The sequence below is a fragment of the Osmerus eperlanus genome, chromosome 27, assembly GCF_963692335.1.
Source record: "Osmerus eperlanus chromosome 27, fOsmEpe2.1, whole genome shotgun sequence".
NCBI lineage: Eukaryota > Metazoa > Chordata > Actinopteri > Osmeriformes > Osmeridae > Osmerus > Osmerus eperlanus.
The window spans coordinates 554581-569954 of record NC_085044.1 but is presented as its reverse complement, the minus strand read 5'-3'; the positions used below and the strand labels follow the sequence as shown (position 1 = coordinate 569954).

At 47.0% G+C, this 15374-nt stretch overlaps 2 protein-coding genes across 3 annotated transcripts in view; both read left to right on the top strand.

Moving 5' to 3' along the window:
- The first annotated feature begins 991 nt into the window (after positions 1-991).
- Positions 992-4493, top strand: LOC134014034 (myb/SANT-like DNA-binding domain-containing protein 2). Its single transcript, XM_062453857.1, has 4 exons — positions 992-1450; positions 2046-2301; positions 2508-2571; positions 2765-4493. Exons 1-4 carry the CDS (start codon positions 1010-1012, stop codon positions 3660-3662), a joined length of 1659 nt encoding a protein of 552 aa, XP_062309841.1. The 5' UTR covers positions 992-1009; the 3' UTR covers positions 3663-4493.
- Positions 4494-7453: 2960 nt separating this feature from the next.
- esama (endothelial cell adhesion molecule a) overlaps positions 7454-15374 on the top strand; it is a 34338-nt gene continuing 26417 nt past the window's right edge. For both annotated transcript variants that reach the window (XR_009929022.1, XM_062453914.1), the window contains exon 1: positions 7454-7985. Coding sequence is in view for 1 of the 2 variants with exons in the window: in XM_062453914.1 (XP_062309898.1) it covers positions 7922-7985 (64 nt within the window). In the remaining variant the exon portion in view is untranslated. The remainder of the gene's footprint in view (positions 7986-15374) is intronic.

The following is a 15374-nucleotide window of genomic DNA, read 5'->3' as shown; positions in this document are numbered from 1 at the left end:
GTCTTGTCTTTTCCTGTCCCTGACCTTTATCAAGGACAGAACTCACATCTTGTCAAAGAAGGAGACTGTTCCTCAGGCCAGGTCATAACCTCTGGTCTCGAGCTCACAACGGACAGCTGGAGAAGCGTCCGGATTAAACTCAGAAATCTGAAGATATCTGAGAGGAAGTCCAATTATACTCTGTCTCTCAACAAAGATGAACTCTGCATCAACTCGATATATGTTGATGGGATGATGACAGAAGTCCTCCAGCTCTAATCCCCCGTAGATGACTCGCGAGGGGAGAGGGCAGGCTAGGACCCTCTCACCTTTTCCGTTTATTGACCATCTTCTCTGGTGACACGGACTGTCGCCTACGTTGGTACCCGTCATTGGATATTTTTAAATCTACTCTAAAAACCAATTTTTATTCTTTAGCTTTTGGAAACTTTTAATTGTTGTTTTATAGCGTAGTTATGCTATGCACTATGTACAGCACTTTGGATCAATTTGTATTGTGTTAAATGTGCTTTATAAATAAAGGTTGATGTTGTTGTCTTTCTTTTAACGCTATTGTTGCAATCAGATGAGGGGCTGTTTTGTACACAATCCCATAATAGGCCTATGCCTATCTCGTTGAGATAAAATCCGGATTTAGATACAGGGGCTGTTTCACAGTCAGTGAGGATTTCACAGCATAATACTGGAAGAGAAACATAAACAAAATAGATGCAGCCCTGCAGTAGGCTACTTGACTTTGTTTAAACTTAAAAAAATAAAATAGGCAAATAATAAATTTAAAATCTACGATTGGATCTGAACAGCTAGATTGAACCTATAGCCTAATTTGTTCTTATTATTTTTTAGTCGGAAGCTGAATTTGTTCCATCATCGGAACCCTATTTCATTAAATTAGTTCATTAATTCTGAAGAGCCCCACTGAAAGTATTCACTCACGGAAGACGTCATCAAAGGGGAAAAAATTACGTCCCTCCACTCCCATCCCCCTCCCCTTAGCAACAGAAGCAAGATGGCAGCGCCCAGGAACGCTGATCATTCTCCCGAGATATCGACGCCGCTGAAGATACCAAAAACGGAGGTACCATCACCCGAATCAGAGGATTTAAGCGACAGCAACCAGTATCTTTCTAATCCTTCCACACCTAATCGATTTTCTCCTCTCAACGCGGGGTTGTCGGTGTCTGGGAGCGCAGGCCGAAGTGGACTGGCTTCATCCTCAAACAATTTCGCCGCTTGCCGAGGGATGTCTTGGACTCCATCTGAAACAAACGCCCTTATTGCGGTGTGGGGCAACGAAAGACTGACAGAGGCACGGATGCAGCAGCTGGAGGTGGCAGGTACCGTGTTCTCGGGGAAGGCTCCCGGCCCTGCCATGTACGAGCGGGTATCGAGAGCCCTGGCAGAGTTGGGGTACGAGAGGACCCCGTCCCAGTGCAGGGAGAGGATGAAGGTAAAATATACAGATATGTATTAGCAGGAAATAGGAACTAGCGTGCTAAAGGGGCAGCTAGCTGGTAGCTAGATAGACGTCAAAGTAGCTAGCTAGCTACGTCTAATGTCCACAACATGTAAATAGCTAGCTTTCAAGTAGTAGTAGCTAGCTAGCTTCTGGCATCTTGCTAGCAAACACACAATACAGGAATAATTAGGTTTTTGATGATATCATGTAACAATATAAAACGTTGTGGTAACTGGTGCCTTCCTTGTAAAGATAGTAAGAGTCCACCATAGACTTGTCTATTGCTAACTACTGTACCATCCTTTAAATGAACACCCAAACACATATTCCAACAGGTTAACTACTTCTGCCATTTGTCCCATAACTCACCGTAACAGTGAGTGGAAATATCTCACTCACGATACAAGCACAGGTGTTTGCTAAATTACTAGTATAAAGTACTAATAATTATAATAAATTCATTCAGGGGATTCAAACCTGCGACCTCTTGATCTACAGCCAAACGCTCTACCCACTAAGCTACACCAAACCTCCCTAGTAAGCACTAGACACACACCCTGAGGTGTCTCTCCCGGTGTTCATGCAGACGCTGCGTCGATGCTACAGCCGGGTGAAGGAGCACGGCATCGGCAAGAGGAAGAGCAGCTACTCCCTGGAGCAGCTGGAGAAGGTGTTTGGCCAGGGGGGCTGGGACTCCCAGAGCTGTGCCCCAGTCCTCATCAACAGCAGCGGGCTGTACCAGGAGATGGAGTCAGACAGCAGCACCATGGAGGACCTGTCCCAGGAGGACTGGTGCACACAGGTGCTGTCCTCCGCTTTCCAGGATGGGGACATGGAGGCCGGTAAGATGTGGTGGTTACTATGATCATTCGACGGGTTTATTTAACGGTTTTGTCTGGAGCGGTGGATAAAGGGGGATTTGAACCTGCGACTTCTAGATCAGTCGTCAGATGACGACCTCTGCCCTTGAGCTGTGCCCACCTGCTTGAAAATGCTGTATGAATGTCTTCACTGCTGGGTTTGACCATCTTTTTGGTTTCCTGTTCAGAGGAGATCCAGCTGCCGAAGATCAAAGTCCCGCCCCTGAGGCCGGAGCCGTCTCCGTCCACACAGTGAGTTCACCACGCCTCGCCGGCACCACGCCTCGCCGGCACCACGCCTCATGTGTTTAACTTTACAGAAATGTGGATTGTATGTCCTTACCGTGTCATTAGCCTTGTATGTTGTGTGTTTGCTGTATCTGTGTGTATGTCGTATTGTTTGTTTAAATGTTTTTTCAACCTTATTCTCTCTCTCTCCCCCCAGAAAAAAGGAGGGGATGCAGAATGTGACTCGTATCCTGGAGTCGGTGCAGCTCAAGTGGGAACACTTCCAGACCTGGACGGACTTCTCCCGCCTGCACCTGTCCAACAAGCTGGCCATCTTCGGGGTGGGCTACAACACGCGGTGGCGTGAAGACATCCGCTACCACTACGCTGAGATCAGCTCCCAGGTGCCTCTGGGGAAGAGGCTGAGGGAGTACTTTAACCCAGAGAAGCCGGAGGGGCGTGTCATCATGACCAAGGTTCAGAAGATGAACTGGAAGAATGTTTACTACAAGTATCTGGACATCACCATCAGCGAGGCTCGCTGTCTGGAGCTCCACATGGAGGTGGACTGGATCCCCATCGCCCAGTCCAGAGTGACGGGCTGCAGTAACGGGTACCTCCTCCCTGGGGGGATCCCCAAGACTTACGGACTCTACGCTGTCGGCTACGAGGAGACGTCGCTGCTGCTGGACAACATGGGCGTGGCCGCGGCGTCCTTGCAGCAGGACGATGACTCCGACCCGGGCACGCCTCAGCCGGGGGACGGGGCCACAGGGGACGGGGAGGAGGGGGGGCGGGGCAGGACAGCAACCAGGGTGACGTACTGTTACCTGGGCGTGGCTGAGGAGAGGACCCTACAGCAGTGTCTGTTCCAGCACTTTCAGAGCTCAGGGAAGCACTTTGGACGAGACGAACCCTCAGCTGTCACTCGCTTCCTTCAGGGGAACTGCAGCAGCGCGGGGCGGGGTGGAGACGCCTCGCCCCACCATCGCTCGGCCGTCTATATCAAGTTCATTGAGGTAGAGCTGGACTTCCTGTCCGCAGGCTCGCTGCTGGAGTGTATGGAGGTGGCTGTGGGATACGCCCTCAAGTACAACAGCAAAGAGATGCTGTAGTCCTCCTGGTTTCACTCTTTAGACTGAAGTATGAACTCAAAGTATTCAAAGAGAGAGGGTCAGAGAGAGCTACAAGAACTTTTATGTCCACAAAACAGCACTGAACTGATCCGCTGGTTAGAGCTTGAAAACAAGCTGCAGATTGTATCGTAGCTGGCTGGATTAAAATTGTATCTTTCCTTTTAGATTGTTGTCTTTGCAGCAAGACAACTTAGTTTCTGTTCAACTATTGGTTGGTCAGCTATTAGTGAAAATCCGTTGAACTGTTTCCCGCAAATTGTGGCAATTATTATTTGAGACATCGTAACCCAAGAGACTGCTTTAAGCTTAGTTTCTGAGTTGTGAGTGCTGTTGTGTGGACAGAGAGCCGTGGTCACCTCCTGTTTCCTCTTATGGAAGGTGTTACTGTGGTCTTATCAGGGACTGGGAGCCCCTACCCCTCCAGGATGTAGAGATGTGCTCTGGGGCTGGGGCACCACCGCCGAGCTCACCTCTAGGCTCAGGCTTGGTGTTCAGGTGCCAGGAAGGGATTACATGACTTTAAAGAAAACAAGCTATTGAAAAAGGATCTGTCTGGGAAAACCTGAAAGAATACATAATGAATTTATCTCTATAGAAAAAATATATATATATATTTAAGAATATATATTGATGTTGTCAAGCATTCCAGCCTTTGCAAACATATTACATTTAAAATATCCTTTTTTGTATATGAAACTTTTTTATTTTTTTGTTCCACACCGTGTCTTCTGTATGATTTGCTTTGAGGTCCCAGTCTTGTCACAGTATGTTTACATGTTTTAAAAACAAATAAATGAGACACTGACCGCTGTTTGCCACTCACTGAGAGTGTGGCTCTTCCGTGGTCCCTGCTGGATCCTGGGCTTATTAACACGTCAACCTAACGCAGAAAGTACAGGGAGGTATTAAGTACATCTAGGGGAAATAAAGACGTTTTCTAGGTATTTGAAAAGCAGGGTTCACTGAATAAACTGAGGATGTGTTGGTGAGTCCTGTGTTTCAGCTGCCCTGAGGATTACATTACATTTATGCATTTAGCAGATGCTTTTATCCAAAGCGACTTCCAAGAGAGAGCTTTACAAAAGAGCATAGGTCACTGATCATAACAACGAGACGCCCCAAACATTGCGAGCAGCCAAAACATGAAGCATACATGGTGGAAAACCAAATAAGTGCCAAAGGGAAGAACCATAAGAGCATGCAGTTAAACAAGTTACAATTGAACAACATGAAACTCCCCACAAGAGTGCAAGAGTGTACCTGTAGAAAAAACAATCAACAGTAAAATATTTCACAGCGAGTACAAGAATTTGAAACCGTTACAACTAACCAACAAGAGCAACAAGTCTCTCAATACGAGTCATTGTGATCCTGGAGGAAACTAACATCAGGTCCAGCCAAGCATTCCTAAGTGCCGTTGTACTCCCGGAACAAGTGCGTCTTGAGCCTTTTCTTGAAGGTGGGGAGACAGTCAGTGTCCCTGATGGAGGTGGGGAATTGATTCCACCATTGGGGGGCCAGACAGGAGAAGAGCTTGTGTTGGGACCGGGCGCTCTTGAGCAGTGGGACCACCAGATGGTTGTCAGAAGAAGACCGTAGGTGGCGGGGGGGGGTGTAAGGCTGGAAGAGAGACTTTATGTAGTCGGGCGCAGTCCCGTTCACCGCTCGGAAGGTCAATACCAGAGTCTTGAATCTGATACGGGCCGTGATGGGAAGCCAGTGGAGGGAGATGAGGAGCGGGGTAACATGGGAGCGTCTGGGTAGATTGAAGACCAGACGGGCCGCCGCGTTCTGAATCATCTGGAGAGGGCGGGTTGCGTATGCTGGGAGACCGGCGAGCAGCGAGTTGCAGTAGTCCAACTTGGAGAGGACAAGTGCTTGGACTAGCAGCTGGCTGGAATGCTCAGACAGGTATCTCCTGATCTTCCGGATGTTGTAGAGGGTGAATCTACACGACCGGGAGACTGCAGCAATGTGGGCTGTGAGGGAGAGCTCGTCATCCATGGTCACCCCGAGGTTCCTGGCAGAGGATGAAGGGGTCGCCGTCCCAGGGTTATTGAGAGATCGTGGGAGATGGAGGGTTTGGCCGGGATGATGAGGAGTTCTGTTTTGGCGAGGTTCAGCTGGAGGTGGTGCTCGGTCATCCAAGGATCCAGGATCCATCCAGGATGGACGTGTGCGTCATGCATCAGAACAACCAGCAGGTGGAACCAGAGATCCATTCCTGAATCAGCATGCGGAACAGTTCAGTTGTGAAGCAGAATATGATTCAGTAGTCTGCACAAGATACAAGATATATCATTCTTATTGCAGATTCATAATTCAGGAAAGTATTATGTAAGGATTTGGAATGTATGTGACTGTTGTGTGTTTTATACACTTTATGTAGGTAGCGTCTCCAGTTATGACTGCTGTTGTGTTGTGTGGAGGTAGGTGTCTGTTTCTGGAGCTGCTGTGTGTTCATGTGTCCGGTGACAAGCTTTGCCACTCCTTATTCTCACACCAACTCACAAGACCCTGGAATTACACCTACAAGCCACGCATGACCCCTGTGACCCTGGCCTTGACCTGTACAGACAGTGTGTGTTTGTTTACAGAGAATATGACATTCCTCGGGTGCAGCTAATGTCTAGTAGTCAACAGCCTCAACAGTAGCTATGACGCTTGAGATAAAGGTTTTGTGATGATCCACACATAAACATGTGTCACTCTGCCCCGAAATAAATGACACATTAAAGAGTTCATCTCTTCCAACGCCCTCAGATACCCACACTGGGTAAAGGCTCTGCTCAGAGTCCAAAGCATTAAATAAATGAAGAGAAGCGCCTGCTATCATCATGGCTGAAACCTCCAAACACCCTCAGCGCACTTCAAGAGAGGTTTGGTTGCAGACCAGGACAGGACAGCTACACGGAGAACTCTTATACATATAGTATGTGACTCCAGACTCTGTGATTTAATCAGTGAAGTGAGCCTCCCTCCCCTCTAATAATTGAACAGTCCTCCCGCATTAGCCTCACTGCCGTCTCCACGGCAACCGTCTGGCCCGGGAGAAAGGCAGCGAGGCCCGTCCTCACCTCTGAGGGCGAGGCTGTCGCCACGCGCCGCTTCTCCGGAGCGACTAAGTGCTGGAGGGGGAGGGGGGCCGGCCGCCCGCCTGTCAACACACCGAGGCTTGTTTCTTTGCATTAGCCAACCAAGAACACCAAAAGCACTATAGAGCATGACATGTTGTTTCAAGATAGAGACCGAATAGAGGAACAGATTTTTTACTTTTAGGGTTTAACAAACATGCAACGGTCTACTTTGTCGTTCACTGATGTTATAAAAATGGGCCATTCGTATTTTATTGTTGCACGATTTTAAGTATGGGTCAATCCAACTATCTTACATGATCTTATTAAAAATCGAAATATATCCTAAGACTGCATGTACATGCCTGGAACTAATACTATTGATTAATATAATGGTAGATTTAGACGACTTTATTTTCCTATCCCTCAATCCTCAAAGGCCAAACTGAATAAACTTCTGAACAATGACCAGTCCACATAATGTAGATAAATGTAATGCACGCCACGCTGCCTTTATGAAAACTTTTTTTTAAATCGTAGTTAAACATCTGAACATAATTGTTGCTGCGTAACTAACAGTGTAAATAGTTTATTGTAAATGTCTAGGAATCCTGCGAAAATGTGTCAAATTTCATGTTCACGTTGTTTTCTACAAAGCACCTGCCGGCGCGCGGGGAGGTGCGTGGGAACAGTTCCAGGGCGTCACTAGAGGACAGGTGTCTCGGTGGCAGGAGCGGAAACACAAAGTGAGAACTTCCAAGAGTTTTTCACTACGAACATGTTCCTCACCAACGGCTTCAGCCACAACGAAGCGTAAAACGGAGAGACACTGAGAGGACCTCTAAATGTCGACGGTTTGGACACTTGCTGCGTTCTAGTGTAAAAACTGGATTAGCCTAACGACACCCAACGATAACGAAAACCTAGTGGAGCTGACGTCCAGATCATCTTCTTGGAAAGGCAGGACCTCAACACAGCGACGAATCCCGAGCACAGCTCAACTACTGCCACATCGTTAAGAGGTTGAGCAAGACACTTGAAAGAAGGCTTATGTCCCCAGGGCGAAGCTGCGCGTAGATAACGGGGAGACCGGAGCAGATAACGGGGAGACCGGAGCAGAGTGGAGACCGCGGCTGAGACTCTCACTGAAGCGCGTGCTGAACTATGGAGATGTACACCAGGAAACTTGGCACCCTGCTGTCACTGACGCTTCTGTTTGCATTTACCGGTAAGTTACATTTATTACTGACTACATTCATATAGTTTGCCGTATAACGTCGCTGTCTGCTTTATATATTGATTGTTGTAGGCTTTTGAAAAACATTGGCTTCAAAAATGTAGACTCGGAAAATAGCTCCTATACGTATTTAAATATGAAACATGTAGCCTAAAAAGAGAATGTACTCTTGTTTTGATTACATGATAGAGGCATCACGATTCCACACAGGGATTAAATCTGAAACACCTGTTTGTTTTCTCGTATTATTTGAAACAAGTGTTACACATGATTGTGCTGGCCAGGGAAGAATAATCCCTTTATACCAATAGGCTCTACGCCTAGCAATTCCCTGATCCTTCTTCTCTAGTTACTTTGGCTATACATGCGAAAGCTCACTCAATTTCAGGAAATCTCAAATGATTCATAATGGTAAAAACTATAGTATAGTTAGAGTAGATAACTATTGAATACACACAGGATTTTTTTTTCTTCAATGGGTTAGATGAAGTTTAGATAAAACAAACTGCTGTAAGAAATGGTCTGTATTGTATTTTGAAGTCACTGGATCTAGTGGCCATCTTCCGCCATTAAACTACACTTAGCAACTGTTGAGAGTCTTTCACTCAATATCAACACCCACCGGCCTTCTTTCAGATGAACGTACACACATTTACAAATGGAAAGTGTTCACTTGCGGCGACTCTCTTTCAGTGTCGTATTTTCACAGTCTGTTCCAGTCTCATCTGTGCTGTCATCTGCTGTGTTTCCTAAACACTGAAATGTGGTGACACAGGTGCTTTCCTAGAAGGTCGTTTTTGGGTGTGTTTTGGGTGTGTGCCTCCTCTGGTCTCTTATCTCCAGAGCAAACCACGGCAGTGTTCCTCAGAGCTCTGTTGATTAACCTGGCTGCGTCGTGCATCATACTTTTCATATTTCCCAGCATGCATTGCATGCATGCAACTTGCCATGTTTGACCTTGACTGTGTCGTGCTGTGTTGTACAGCAGGTGTGTCCTTTCAGAGAACAGAGACTTAATAGGAAACACTGTTGAATAGCTGTCTGACTAACAGGAAGACTGTGCATTCTCTAAGTCGTGATTAAACCGGCAGGCTTCAGGAACAAATAGGAAAGAGCCTATTGTGCTGCCGGTGTGTCGATCAAAGTTTGTAGAAACGCCACTGAAGGAAAGAAACGCAACTGAAATGAGCAGAGAGAGAAAGAACAACTAATATAGGGTGGTAAAGTATGTTCAGCTAATGAGTGTTTCAAATGCAGTGATGGCACTCAAAATCATTAAGAGCCCCAAATCATTAAAGCAGGTTAGTGGTGTCGAACCATACAGGCATCTTGTTTCACCAGATACATCCATGCTTATGTTCAAATTCTGGGTTCATGGTCCTGGATCCAGAAATAAATCTATTTACAGTTGACTAGTTAAGTAATTTAGGCTCAACTCATTAGAATGACCTTTGTCTCATGACTGCATAATTATGTGTTGTGTTGTAATTGTTCAGATGACCTTGAGGTGCTGCACAGTATATTAGTAGTAAAGTTCCATTACTGAACAACATAGGAAATGTGTTTCCTCACCATTCCAGCTTTGCCACAGTGTGTATACCTTTTTTCTTTTCTTTTGCTAATCAAGAGAATTAGAGGATGGTAAAAGATAAAGGCAGGGTTTTTTGCATCTTAGCTCCTCTCTCTCTCTCTCTCTCTCTCTCTCTCTCTCTCTCTCTCTCTCTCTCTCTCTCTCTCTCTCTCTCTCTCTCTCTCTCTCTCTCTCTCTCTCTCTCTCTCTCTCTCTCTCTCTCTCTCTCTCTCTCACCCCCTCTCTCTCACCATCTCTGTCTGTGTCTGTATCTCTCTGTCTGTCTCTCTCTGTCTCTCACTCTCTCTCTCACCCCCTCTCTCTGTCTCTTTCTATCTCTTTCCCTGTATCTGTCTCTCTCTCTCTCTCTCTCTTGGTAATTAACCTAATCTATGCAGTTCCTCATCGAGCTCAGTTTTAATAGGACTTGACCATTGTTTATGAAAACCTTTCTGTCTTTGATTAAACAAGTGGGTTGGCTCTATAGATGTGGTGTAATATAATAGTCTGCTAAAAAGGTTAAACATAAATGTTTATATCTTCTGATGTAAAGCTGCAGACTTTGTCACTGACTGAGATTAACCTGTTACACATGCGTAGTGAAATTGCAGCTCTGTGTTAGTGTGGACGTGTGTTTGTGCCTGTGTTAGTGTGTGAGTGTTTGTGCCTGTGTTAGTGTGTGAGTGTTTGTGCCTGTGTTAGTGTGTGAGTGTGTATGTGCCTGTGTCCATGCCTCTGAGGGTGAACGCCTGATAAACGTCTCTTATCTAAAGCCTGCTGTTCGCAACAGCATTATAAACCTGAGAATAAACCTCACCATATCTGCAAGCTGATCATCACACCATTAATCTGCTAGCTTGCACACAGCACCTTCCCAGCTAGCCTGCACACAGCACCTTCCCAGCTAGCCTGCACACAGCACCTTCCCAGCTAGCCTGCACACAGCACCTTCCCAGCTAGCCTGCACACAGCACCTTCCCAGCTAGCCTGCACACAGCACCTTCCCAGAGAGCATGTTTCTGTTGTCCTCTGGTCTCCTCTCACGGTCTTACTTATTTAACAGGGTCACCCTCGATGGCTTCAAAACCCTTCTGGTTTCTGAGGAGAGTGTCTCTCCTGTGGTGTGTCTCTCATGGTGACGAACACAGGACTGGGATCTTATTTGGGCCATGTCTGTCTTCATGATGTTGTTTTAACGGAGGCTGGCGCCCTGCTCACCAGCTTCAGACCAGGGTTACTGTAGTTAACTTCTTACTGGAACTAGACAGCTGGTGTTCTCCCTCCCTTCAGTGTTCGACTGCCTTCAGTTGGGCTTCTCACTGTTCCCCATCAATCTCACAGCCCAGAATACAGAAAGGCCGTTGAAGGGGGAGGACCCCAGAGTGCGATCCATCTCATTTATAACAACCCTGCCTTATCTGTAATTGCTCATTTCTTGAAATAATATCTACTGGAAGGCTGCCATGCCAGAGATTATGCAGAGCTGGTTTGAAGTTGGTGGTCCCTTGAGCTTGTGTGTGTGTGTGTGTGTGTGTGTGTGGACCCTACCCAGAGCACGCTTTTGATTTGTTCCACAGGGATTGTGGATTTGTCAGGACTGTAGGGCAGAGATGTAAAGAGAATCAACAGAACATCGTGTCAACTCATTTTTTCTTCCGTGAAAGAGGTCAGTTGGGATTGGTCCAGCCTGGCAGCCCAGAGACATGAGTGATGTAATCCTGACCGCACCTGGAGTCCCAGGTAGAGGCCAGCTCAGCTCTAAGCACTGAGTACAGAAAGTGATGGTGTTTAGAGTTGAGACACCACCAGCGCGTCGCTAGCACTATACGAGGAACATGCAGGCGGAGGACCAAGATGTCATGACTCCTTCCTGCCTCATGACTGCTTCCTGCCTCATGACTGCATCTCCCAGGAGGAGCTGCTCTCCTCTCGGCTGGCCAGGGGTCATGAGAACCAGGGAGGGCGATGTTCCCAACACTCTGACCCTGGTCCTGACTCCTCTTAAAGACACAGGCGGTCTCCTCCTCCTCCATGACTCTCTCGCCTCCCTCCTTCTCCCTCGACCTCCCTAACTCTCTCTCTCACTCCTCTCTCTCCCATTGCCTCCCTCCTCCTCCCTGACTCACTCTCCACTCTCTCTCCCCTCGCCTCCCTCCTCCTCCCTGACTCTCTCTCTCCTCTCTCTCTCTCTCCCTCGCCTCCCTCCTCCTCCTCCCCTCTGGAAAAGGATATGGTCTGGGCCAGATACCACAGATGGGCAGAGGGAGAGGTTTGTGTGTGTGTTTGTGAGTTTGTATGTGAGTGTGTGTGTGGGTGTGAGTGTGTGTGAATCATTGCCTCCATAAGTGAGTGATTATGAAGGTTTTGATAAGAAAGACTGACTATTGTTTGCTTACGGACTAAGAAGCCTGTTATTTCAAGTTCATGTTTTCTGTGTCTTAGTTTACGCCCAACACTTACTTGGTCTTGTACACGGCATTGTGTTCCTCTTTAGAGAGAGAACAAGATATTAATAGAAATTCTAACTACCATTGACGTGTATGCTTCAAATCACAATGATGGTATTTCCTGTTGAATGGAAGTAACTATTGAAAAAAACTGGTTGTTTACAGTCTTGACTTTCAGTTGCTATTTGTTCAGCTAATCACTTTGCATGTACAAATCAAAGAAAATAAGTTGATATGCTGATTCACAAGTGTGACTATAGGCTTTGCTCATGACCCTTTGAAGGGAACAAACGGTGTCTGATGGATGATGTCAGTGTTCTGCTACCTGCTTGTCTCAGTGCAACTTAGCAGTGACAAATCCACCCAGATAAGCCGCGGAGCAGAGCTGGTGTGGACAGATGTTCCTGCCTGTGTCAGGGTACATATGCTAGCCTGTCTGTGTCAGGGTACATATGCTAGCCTGCCTCTGTCAGGGTACATATGCTAGCCTGCCTCTGTCAGGGTACATATGCTAGCCTGCCTCTGTCAGGGTACATATGCTAGCCTGTCTGTGTCAGGGTACATATGCTAGCCTGCCTGTGTCAGGGTACATATGCTAGCCTGCCTGTGTCAGGGTACATATGCTAGCCTGCCTGTGTCAGGGTACATATGCTAGCCTGCCTCTGTCAGGGTACATATGCTAGCCTGCTTCTTAGTCTGAATGGCTCTTAAGGAGCAGAGAGGAAGTACCGGGGCAGGGTTCCTCTGTACCATGGCGTTCTGACCTAGCTACATGTAAACATGTCGACTGGTGTTGCTGCAGATGTATAAACCATACGCCTCTCCTTGATTCTCTCCTATGGGTGGACTTTCCATGATAGATTTTAGACAGCGGCCCTTTTCAAGCATATATCAACAACCTGCGTTGATATAAGACTCTGAAAGGCCTTTCTACCCACACAGTCATTCCTATATGCATTAAGGCCTACATTCTCCCAGCTACATAACATTAAGTGTTAATCACCATAGAAACAGCTTTTTAAATAATAACACGTTACTGATTGGCTTTTGTGGTAAAAAATAATAGTAACAAAAAGAAACACTAACCAGAATCAGGGTCTATTGTAGATTCTTGATTGAGTCTTGTTCAGCAACAGCCAGCCAATATCAATTGATCCCTCAAAATGTATGTTTCCCAAACTCTCGTGAAACACTGAAAGTCTTAGTGATTTTTCTCTTTGTCTACAATATTGGCATAGTTATTTTGAGTCCTTTTATGACGATGGTGTCCAGTTGTATTGTTGCATTTACACGTTTGGCTCTCTCTGACTGCCAGAGCTGTGATGGCTGTCCAGGAGCCAGGCAGCAGGTAGCTTCACTACTAACTCTCTCCTTCTCCTGATGAACCCCCTGTCTACAGCTTGACTCGACCATTAAAATCCTTCTAATGTTCCTACACAATTGGTTTCATGTCATTTTACCATTGATAGATGCAAAAAGATTAATTCCCTGACACCCACACACACACACACACACACACACACGTTCATATGCACACACAACACAGAGACAGTCTTTCTCACACACTCATTCCTTCGCCATAGGATAATTATATTACACACCACCTGTGATGTTGAACAGATATTTCTGCGATCAAAACTCCACGTAGAGAAAAGTAGGGGAAAAAAGTCTAATTGCATTTTCCTGAGAGGGTGTGATGGTGTATGCAGTCGCAGCACAGCCGCCAGTCTTGTGGAAAAACTCATTATATCCACACTATTAGGCCGAGCCCTGCAGAGCTGCAGGCAATGTTAGCTGGCTCAGTGGGGCAGAGCTAGTGATCAAGAGGCACTGTGGGTAGAAGAGAAGAAGAGACCACAACACAGTCCCCTCTCTGCTCGCCACACACTCACACCCCAGCACGCCAGCCACACCAACACGCCACGCACACACACACACACATTCATACCATCAGCCATCCCACAAGCTCCTAGCATCATCTATCCTGGCCGGACCTGTGGTCTAGCCTCTGTGATGTCACTTCCTGCCCAGGAGAATCCACCTGTTACCAGTTTTCCGGCCTGCACTTCTCCTCTCTCTTTTCCTTTTTCCCTCTCCTCTCTTCCTTCTTGTCCTTGCTCCTTTCTCTAACCCTACTCTTCAAGTCCTCCATCGCTGTTGTCCTTTCATCTTTCTTCTACCTCTTACATACACTCCTTCATCTCTCTCTCTGTCTCCCTCATCTCTCTCTCTCTCTGCTCAGCCTCTTCCAGCTCCACCAAGCTATTTTTTTCCATGCCCCTCCCTCCCTCTCTCCCTCCCTCCCTCCCTCCCTCCCTCCCTCTCTCCCTCCCTCCCTCCCTCCCTCCCTCCCTCCCTCTCCCCAGAGGGCTGGAGCTCAAGCATCTCATCAGCACATCTCAGGTCAGCGCCGGGGTCAGAGAGAGAAGGACTGCTCATTACACTGAGAACCAGAAGAGAATGGGAAAGTGTAGAGAGAGAGTGTTTGTGTGTGTGATGTGTGTCATGTGGGATGCTGAGAGTGTGTGTGGACACAGTGTGTGTGCCCGTGTGTATTATTGGTTTTCATGTTTATATATAGCATCACTCTCTCCAGGGCCTCTTTTCTTGGTGGCCCTCTCAGTTTTCTCTCAACCCCCCGCTCACGTCTCCCCGCTCACGTCTCCCTTGTCTCCCCCCCCCCGTCTCTCCCAGCCCTGCCTGGGTCCTGGGTAATTATGGGATTTCATCCCAGCTCTCTCACAGCACTCTGCTGAGAGGTGGAGGATATTATTATTTTTGATGACAGTCTCAGAGGTACAGTTTCTCACCTCAGACTGTAATTATTGTTTACTGAAGACGTCCCTGGACGCTCTGCTGGGTACAGAATCTCTGTTAATAACGACTCACGAAACTCATGAACTCACGAAACATGATATATCTTCAATTTATGTCTTCCTGTCATCGGCTGTGGAAGTCTTCTCTATTAAATGATACAGTTGTGTTGTGCGTCGAAGTGACAACAGCCGTGAGCACAGCGCAGAGCCTCAAGTGGTTCTGCTGTTCCCAAAACACTTTGACGTTCACACAAATGTACAAATGTGTTTTCCACGGCCTTTGCCAGAGGAAGAATTCTGGCTAGTTTCTCAACAGTGTCTCCAATGTCTATCTCTGCCATTGCCGCAAGTGGACAATTAACCCCACAAGCATGAAACAGCCACTAAAAGGCATTGATAGTGGTAGTTGTGCCTTCAGGGGGTCGTTTCCTGTGGATGACTGTGGTCCAGGTTGATGTTGCGAGGACTTTTCAACAGCTTTGAACTTCCTGGTTCCTGGTGTTGAGTGACCCTGTAGTTTCTCCAAAGATGAGCAGGTGTGAAAATA